Source organism: Homarus americanus, unplaced genomic scaffold, assembly GCF_018991925.1.
Source record: "Homarus americanus isolate GMGI-L3 unplaced genomic scaffold, GMGI_Hamer_2.0 scaffold57153, whole genome shotgun sequence".
NCBI lineage: Eukaryota > Metazoa > Arthropoda > Malacostraca > Decapoda > Nephropidae > Homarus > Homarus americanus.
This window is the reverse complement of record NW_024754472.1, coordinates 87,875-97,500: the sequence shown is the minus strand read 5'-3', so window position 1 is coordinate 97,500 and position 9,626 is coordinate 87,875. Positions and strand designations below refer to the sequence as shown.

At 45.7% G+C, this 9,626-nt stretch overlaps 1 protein-coding gene across 7 annotated transcripts in view; it reads right to left on the bottom strand.

Annotated features, from left to right (window-relative positions):
* Positions 1-9,626, bottom strand: part of LOC121855801 — a 75,268-nt gene that overhangs the window by 6,027 nt on the left and 59,615 nt on the right. For all 7 annotated transcript variants that reach the window (XM_042350914.1, XM_042350915.1, XM_042350908.1 and 4 more), the window contains exon 3: positions 2,213-3,575. In XM_042350914.1, the coding sequence (XP_042206848.1) occupies positions 2,213-3,575 (1,363 nt within the window). The remainder of the gene's footprint in view (positions 1-2,212; positions 3,576-9,626) is intronic.

The window sequence follows — 9,626 nt, the reverse complement described above, 5'->3', positions numbered from 1 at the left end:
CTGACGTCTGCGTCTTGTTTATTGAATCGGAAGTATTACTGAAGCTACAGGCGCAGTTGTAAGTAGAGGTATAGGTGAAGTTACAGTTAAAGGTGCAGTTACAAGTGCAGGTACAGGCGCAGTTGCAAGTACAGGTACGAGACAAGGTACAGTTACGAATACAGGAACAATGAATAGAATCCAAATCTGTAATCCTATCATGTACTTGTAGGTGTATCTGTTCCGGTTTTTATGCCTGTATTTGTACGATTATTTGTACTGATACCTGCATTATTACGTGCACATTTACGTACACTTGTAACTGTTCATGCATTTGTCCTTGTAACTGTATCTGTATTTATGCTAATGAACGTACCTTAATTTGTCCCTGTATTTTCTACTTGTATCTGTATATGTATCTCTTCTTGTACTTATCTATGTTTTTGTACATGAATCTGCGTTTGTACTTGTACCCTCAATTTTTAGCTGTACTTTTGGAAGACTAGCAGAAATATATCCCAGCAGCCCAGCACTGTCGAGTAAACCTTTCAACAACACCCAATCCACTATCGGCCTTCCCTAGCAACCATGACAAGCGGCACGGTTCTAGGGGAGAAATATACGGCAATAACACCTTTTAAAAGTATTACAGTCACATTAAACTTGTTGACAGAGAGTAAAAGTATGTGTTTTTTGCCTTTACTAGATACTGAGTCTATGTTACTAGCCGTGTAATGATCCCAGGTGTGAGAAGAAGTCAATAGGTGATGGTTTGTTTGTGTCACAGGTAAACAAGGTGACCCATGCACTACTGAGAGGTGAGCGAGGTCAATAATAGGTCAGTTCTCACAGCTGAAGATATATACTTTATCAGAAAACAACTCAAGATACAGTTACCATAAAAACTTGTTCCTGTAATGATTGCTAGAAATACCGGATCAAGTTCTCAAGTTTTATTCAAATTTATTTTTCTTTCTGACATAATCTGGATCAGCCAATGGAAATTCAGACTAACAGTGATATTACTTTTTAACTGGATGAAAATCTGGCTTACCTTACATTCTCCAGCCCGTCTACCTTACTCCCAGACATATAACTTAATGCAGTAAATACGTATACCAAACTGAAGGGTCGTTTGTGTAAGTCAACGAGAAGGTCAGGTCAGGTCATGTCATGAGACACAATGTCGGGGATTTGTTTGTCAGTATTTTTGTTTGTATTGACTATGACATGTCAGGAAATTCTTAGTTTATTGATATAGCAATACTGGATAGCACCATTTATCATGGACCATAGAACCATGGTCCAGTAAGGGCAATAGACGGTGGTCCATGTTTGGTTGGGTTACTCAGGGCTGGACCATTCTCAAGCGTGACCTAAGAGGGTATCGACCCGAGACACAGTGGTGGGGAGAGTCATCAAACCTGGTGTCAGAGTGAAATAACCACCGTGTTCTTCTAACCTGACCTGACCTGACCTAATCTAACCGGTCTAGATTTAAATGTTATCTGGTCAGAGAGAGAGAGAGAGAGAGAGAGAGAGAGAGAGAGAGAGAGAGAGAGAGAGAGAGATCCAATAAACACTTCATCATAACGGTTCAGTTCCTCAGTCTCCTCTCGTCAACAAACACTAATGTTATACCGGAAGGGCTGAACCCAACATTTTTTTTTTGCGGAGAAGAATAGAAGAATGAGGGGCGTTGACGTATTTACCCCAGGCCTCAGGAGCCGGAGAGAGAGAGAGAGAGAGAGAGAGAGAGTGTTAGGCGGCAGGAGGCAACAGTGGTAATAATAGTCTCCAGCCACTGTGGTAGAGACAATAGCCTCTCATACAGTAATTATCTCATTATTAGTGTGGTTAGTGACAGCTGTTAGTTAAGATACGGCCGGCCTCGGTGTGTGTGTGTGTGTGTGTGTTTGGTGACGTGTCGCTGGGTAATGCTGACGTGACAGTTGAGAGAGCGTGTCATTAGAGCACTGAAGGTCCACTACTCTCACTGACTGACAGACAGACACAGCCAGAGGACTGTATTTATGTGGTGAGACAGTGATGCGGGGATGAGCATCGTGTGGTAATAATATATATTGTCTACTACAACTCCTTCTACTACTACTACGTTACTAGCGGGAGGTAGTTGGCCAAGTGGCCTAGCGGGGGGTAAGTGGCCAGGTGGCCTAGGTTAGGTTAGGCGAGAAGTTACCGACCATGTGTGAACAGGTAACGTATACAGTACCTGGCCAGAACGTAGCTGGGGAACCTGTAGGTGAGAGAGTCCCGGTGCTGGAAGTAGCCATAGCGTCGAGGGGGCGGCCGGTACACATACACCAGGGACTCTGGGTCTGTGGTCAGCACCGAGTAGATCTCCGCCACTGATGAATATATGGAGCTGGAGTCGCCTTCCGTCAGGTATAAGGACGTGCTGTCGTTCAGGGTGCTTGTTGTCGACGTGTCTGAGTCGTCGTCGGTGTCTGAATATTCCGAATCAAAGTTGACCACCAAGGGAGGAATATAGTTGGGGTGTGGCGCCGTCATGGTGTTGTGACGGAAGGTCTTGTTGTCAGAGTAAGGTCTTGACGCGGGTCGTGCCAGCCTGATGGGTGGGTCAAGTGTTGTTATGATGTGAGGCGCCGAGCTGAAGCAGCACGCCTGGCCGGACTTGTTCGTCCGGCAGCGAGTGTGATGGTCAGGGCTCCACGGTCCTCTGCCTGGCTCTTTAGTCTCCGGCAGTTCTATAGTCAGCGGCGGGCGGACCACCTCAGGAGGTTTAGTCCGAACCATCACCTGGACTTTGCCTGCTGGGTCACTAACGCTGTCTCGCGACCCCTTGACGGAGTGGTTCGCCTTCAGGTTGATTTTAGAGGAACCTGAAGACGAGGTGTAGTTGGTCTGCGAGGGAACCTGGTAATTATCTTCACTCGTGGAAAAGCTCGAGTTACTCTTCACGCTAGTTTTTCTGTCGACTCTATTTTCAGTGTCATGTGAACTGTGGTGATCCACCAAGCTCTTATTGTTGGTACTCGAGACATGGATCACTGTTGGTGGTCGACTCGTCTCGCTGTACATGTCCGAGACGGTGATGCCACTCGAGTTGTCTACGTCTGGGTCGTAATTGCCGGGGTTGTTGTTGGTGATGTAAATGGCACTTTTGTGACTCTCGTGTGAGGAGGAAGAGAGCGACTGAGAGGAACTCCTCGTTGTCTTGGGTAGAGGAGAACCACTCGTGTCCTCGCTCCTCGCGCTCACTGAACTGATGGTGCATGACACATCCTCAGTACCTTCCGTCTCTTTATTGTGATGTTTCTCCGGCCTCACGTCCAGGGTGTTCAGTTTTCTCGGCACTGTTTTTCCCTGTTGCTGCTGGCACACAGGCGACTGGGAGCACACGTCATTCCCTGCCTTGGCCTCTCTGTGCTCTTGGTTGTCATCTTGAATCGAGGAGCACGACACTGTCACCTCCTCCTCCTGCAGTGTCTCTTCAGGCACCCCATTAACCACCTGGATCTGCTGGTACTCGTGCTCTATCTCTGTGTCCGGGAAGGTCATCACGTCTTCCTGGTCAGAGAAGCAGGAGATGAGGGACTCGTACAGCGGCGACTCTGTCCAGGGGAGAGAAGACGGGAGTTAATGTGAGGCGGGAAGCTCTTAAGGTCACGTTAAGATAAGACATGAAAAATAATTTTCACCCATTGAATAATAATAATAAAATACTACTACTACTGTAACCGCCTTAGTTAAGGGCGGTCGGGTGACGGGAAAGTCCAAGGGAATGGTTGAAACCCGCCTTTTGACGCACTCAGTATTTATTGATATGGTAAAAAACCTGCAGAGAACAAGGCGTTCACCAGTATTACATGGTGATCCATCCGATACATAATTAGTTAGTCTCACACAATTTTATCTTAACTACATAAGGTCATTAAACATGGTGACATAATACAAAGTACATAACTATGAATCTTAGTTGCGCTTCATTCCACATTGTCTTACTGCTCCAGATAAGGCAGAAAACGAGTAGGCGCAGTATTTTATATATCACTTTATTACGAACAAAATAAGTCCACAATATTTCAGTACTGAGGGTTACGTCATCACGTAGGTTGGTACTTGCAAGTGCGGGTCGATGTAAATCAGTAAGGTGTTCCAAGAGACAACAGTACTGCGTACATTGTCTAAGCACAAAACTCAGAAACAGGATTTTGAGTTGGTATGTTCACGACACTCGATGGGGTGGCACGACACTGTGTACCAGAGGTATCCCGAGCCCTTATCCATGGTAATAACAATGAAAAGCTTGTTCTAAGGCTGCGACATTTACATCTGGCGAGGTCACAGGTCGCGCGGCCACATGGGAGTCACAACCGCCCACACTCCACCCGCATCCTCCACTTCCCTCACACTGATCATTTCCCTATCCACACTACCCTCCAGTACATGAGAGTACCCGCCCCACCCAAGTGCCCTAGGCTCAGCCTACCCCGTCAACGTACCTGCCTTTATCACCACCATTGTTGAATGGTTTCAGGGTTACACTCACCACCGCAGACCAACTCTACCTTGATCTGTCCAAACAATGCACTACGTTCCTCCGGCCTATCCCAAAACACCGCCATCCTAACCGCCAGCCCAGGAGTCAGTGGAATGTTAACCGCGACCCTCATGTTAAGTATCTGAGGATGGCACCAAATAGCAGTGGACCAGTGGAAGAAATCTCCCAGTTCCCCTGACGCTCTACGCTTCCTGATGTGCACAAATAAAGAGCTCCAATCTGCCATCACTCTCGCACGAGAGAGGCAGTGGTTTTATTTCACTTCTTCTATTAACCAGTCTACATCTATAAGTGATATATGGCGCACCATTAACCGTGCCCGGGGCACCAACGCCAGGTCCGCCCCCCATCCCAGACCTGCTGCCCGCGCCGAGGCGCTCTCCCAGGCGTGGCAAGAGGCCTCCTCCATCGATGCGCCGCTACCACCTGCTGTACGAGACCTCACCCTCGATCTGCAACCACAACGCCAACAGCGCATCTCTGAGTAGCAAGACCTACCTGCAGACACTAACATGCCTTTCACACGGTGTGAACTACTAAATGCTGTTAAGCGCGGTCGGTCCACTGCCCCTGGCAATGACGGAGTCACATGATGTGCTAAATGCCCTTGTTGCCACCCCTGGTGATCCCCTCCTCTGTCTATTTAACCTCTCATGATACTGGACAGCTGCCCCATTTATGGAAGACTGCCACCACCTTCCCAGTCCTTAAACCAGGCAGACAGGAATATCGTCCAATCTCCCTCCTCTCCTGCTTCTTAAAGATGATGGAACGCATGTTACGCCACCGCCTCCACTGGAAAATTGAAGCCCACCTGCACCCGACCTCTATAGGTTTTGCCCTGGGAAGAGTACTGCTCACTACATGGCGAACACCTCAGCCAAAACCTCCCTCTTCGTCAAATTCAAGGGTGCTACTTCACCTAGCTTGGAGAAGGACGTGCCCCTACGTGCTCGTGTTAGTGACCATAGGAAATGGCCGCCGTGGATCGTTGTATTGTGGGGGAAGAGGGACGGTGTGTGAGGAGAGACGACCCCCTAGCCACTCTGTTAAGTCAGCTGGAGCAGTTGAGGAGAGAGGTAGACGTTCTAAAGAACATAAGAATGGAGGAAACTGCAGCGGGCCTATTGGCCCATACTGGGCAGTCCCGTTTACACCCAACCCCTATTGCTCATATGCGCATCCAACCTATGTTTGAAGCAATTCAGCGTATTCGAGTTAATGATGATATTTGGTAACTTGTTCCATTCATCCACCACTCTGTTCCAAACCAGTGTTTACCTATTTCACGCCTAAATCTAAATTTGTCTAATTTAAAACCATTGTTACGAGTTCGCTCCTGGTTGGATAATTTGAGTACCTTTGTAATGTCCCCTTTGTTTAGCCCTGTCTTCCACTTATACACCTCTATCAGGTCGCCCCTCGCTCTACGTCTCTCGAGGGAGTGCAAATTAAGATGCTTTAACCTGTCTCTATACTCAAGGTTCCTAATGCCCTCAGGACTGAACTCCTTCAGGTAGGTGTCCTGCCTAGCAGGACACCTGCGAAGGAGGGTCAGGAGGAGCAGGCGTAGAGAGTGCTTGTCTCCAAGTGGACTAGGGTCAGACTCAGGAAAGCTGACCAGGGTGTGGAGTGCAGTAACCCCTACCAAGTGTTGGAGGAAGCTGGCGAGGAAGAGAAGAGGCAGGACGAGGAAGGGAAGAGGCAAGACGGTGTGGTGCCAGGAGAGAAAAGGGCAGTTGTTCAAACCCTGCCCAGTGGTAAGGTCGTGGTAGTTGGGGACAGCCAGGTGAGGTTCTTAGATAAGACTTTTTGTGCAAGAGATAGGAAACGTAGGACTAGGGTGTGTTTTCCTGGGGTTGGGTATAGGGCATGTAGCTGAGAGGATAGATAGGGTTTAGTCAGGGGAGGGTACCAAGCCAGTAGTGTGTCTTAGTGTAGGAGGTAACGACATAGGAAAGGTTAGGAGTGAGAAACTTTTCAAGAGGTATAGGGAGGCTCTAGGGAAGGTTAGAGATAGGGGAGGGATCCCGATAGTATGTGGTGTCTTGCCTAGAAGAGGAGTTGGTATGGCTGTCCAACGCAATTGTTATAAATTGCTGATTGGAAAAAAATTGTGCAAACAATGGTTGGGCGTCCATTAATAACTGGCAACCATTCTATGGCAACGACTACCTGTACAGTCGTGACGGAGTACATTTGACTCGCGCGGGGGTAAAGACGTTGTCTGCATCCCTAGAGCGTGAAATTGTCACTCCCAAGGGGGTTCGCCAGAGAGAGAGGTCAGGGTAAGTGGGAGTAAAAACAAGCAGGTCCTGCGGAGTAAAATTGGTTACTCAGGACAAGGGGTAAAACAGGACCAGGGAAGGGTAGGTTTAAATGTATACTATACAAACAGTAGGAGCGTTAGAAATAAAAGAGACTTGCTGAGAGCGGTTGTATGTACCGAGAATGTAGACGTCATTGCAATCACCGAAACTTGGATGAATCTGGCGAGCAAGAACTTTTTATCAGAGTACCACATAGAAAGGTACAACCTTTTTCACAAGGACAGGGAAGGTAGGAAGGGGGGAGGGGTCACACTCTTCGTTAGGGATACATTTAAATGTTGTATTAATAATTCAATAAAGGGTGAAATAGGAACCGAGTCTGTATGGGTAGAAATTGTGGAAGGAAGAGCAAAACTAATTATGGGAGTGATTTACAGGCCCCCAAGTCTTGGGAAGGAAGCAGCTCAGCCCATATGGCAGGAAATGAGTAGGGCAGCAAAATACAACAACCTGTGCATTATGGGGGATTTCAACTTCAGAAATATTGACTGGGACAACATTGTAGGTGACTGAATCTGAAGCCTTCCTGGACGCAGTACAGGACAACTTTTTAAAACAACTAATTACAGAACCTACTAGAGGTGACAATATATTAGACCTAGTATTAACAAATAAAGAAAATATTATCAGAGATATCACAGTAGGGGAAGAACTAGGGAACAGTGATCACAGAGAAATCAGGTTCACCCTAAATTGGGAAACGAAAAACAATGACAATATGGTCAGAGTCCCAGTCTTTCGATAGGCAGATTATGAGGGGTTAAGAAGGTACCTAGGTGAGTCAGGTCAGTCCCCGGTAGGAACATGTGAGGTCACAGGCGACACAACAATTGATCATGACTATAATATATTCACCAGTATACTACGTAAAGCACAAGAACAAAATATACCATACATAAAAATTAGATCAAATAAGAATGAGCCAAGGTGGATAACCAGAAAACTTAAACATGACATAGGAATAAAGAAAGGAATTTATAAGAAATTAAAGGGAGGGGAGGAGCAGCTCAGAAATAGGTATAATGAACTATCTAGGAATGTTAAGAAAAATGTAAGGAAGGCAAAGAGGGACTATGAAATCAGGATAGCAAGAGAATCCAAGGCGAATCCCAGGGGATTTTTCCAGGTATAGAGGACAAAGGTCAAGGACGAAGTGCGACCTTTAAAGTCAGAGAGAGGGGAAGTGATCGATGATAGTGAGAAAATAGCAAAACATTAAACAGCTGCTACTTATCAGTTTTCACAGAAGAATTCACGAGGAAATGCCAGAGGTGGAACTGATATTTACGGAAATGAAGAAGAGAAATTCAAGAATATCACTATCAGAAAAGAGGATGTTCTTAAGAAGATAAATGAATTAAACAAGACAAAATCCCCGGGGCCGGATGAAATTTTCCCTCGAGTTTTGAAAGAGTGTAAGGAACAGATTAGCGGACCCCTCGTAAATCTATTTACAAAATCATTAGACACGGGAGTTGTGCCAGACTTGTGGAAACAGGCAAATGTAGTACCCATATTCAAAAAGGGAAACAGAGCATCAGAGTCAAATTACCAGCCGATTAGTTTGACGTCAGTAGTGGGGAAATTTCTTGAATCAATTATAGCAAATAGCATCCGATCGCATTTAGAGAAAAACAAATTAATCTACGACTCTCAACATGGGTTTACAAAGGGAAAATCTCGTCTAAAAAGCCTGCTCACGTTTTTTCAGGAAAGTCTTCAAGGTAGTAGATAATGACGAAAATTACGATGTTATTTACTTAGACTTTAGCAAAGCGTTTGACAGAGTACCGCATCGGAGGCTTCTGAGAAAAGTTAAGGTTCATGGTATCGAGGGGAAAGTTTTAAATTGGATAAAATCATGGCTCACCGATAGAACACAGGGTCAGCGTAGATGGTGTTGATTCTGAGTGGGGCTGTGTAACCAATGGGGTTCCCCAGGGGTCAGTACTGGGCCCACTCTTGTTCATAATCTACATAAACGATGTAGATACTAGGATCAGCAGTGACATAAGCAAGTTTGCAGATGACACCAAAATAGGGCGGCAGATTAATTTAGGGCAGGATGCAAATGCACTACAGGAGGATTTAAATAAACTGCAGGAGTGGTCAGAAAATGGCAAATGAAATTCAACACCAGCAAGTGCAGCGTACTTAATATTGGAAGAACATATACTGTCAAGGTATACAGCCTTGTGAAAGAGACTTAGGGATACTTGTAAGCCCGGACCTACGTCCTAGAAAACGGTGCATTAATATTCGAAATAAGGCAAACAGAGTATTAGGTTTTATATCTAGAAGTGTAAGTAATAAGAGTGCAGAGGTCATATTGCAACTATATCTTGCGCTAGTCAGGCCGCACCTCGATTATGCTGTTCAGTTCTGGTGCCCTTATTATAGAATGGATATCAATTCACTGGAGTCGGTGCAGTGAAGAATGACGAAAATGATTCCGGGACTTATAAACCTTCCCTATCAAGACAGATTAAAGAAACTAAACTCGCATTCCCTAGAAAGACGGAGAGTGCGGGGAGATATGATAAAAGTATTTAAGTGAGTGAAAGGAATCAATAAAGGAGATATAGATAAAGTTCTTATAATATGCAAGTAGGATAGAACTCGTAGCAACAGATTTAAGTTGGATAAATTAAGGTTTAGGAGGGAGATAGGAAGGAACTGGTTCACAAATAGGGTGGTGGACGAGTGGAACAAGCTTAGCAACTTTGTAGTAAGTGCTGGAATGCTGGAAAGTTTTAAAAGGAGGCTAGATA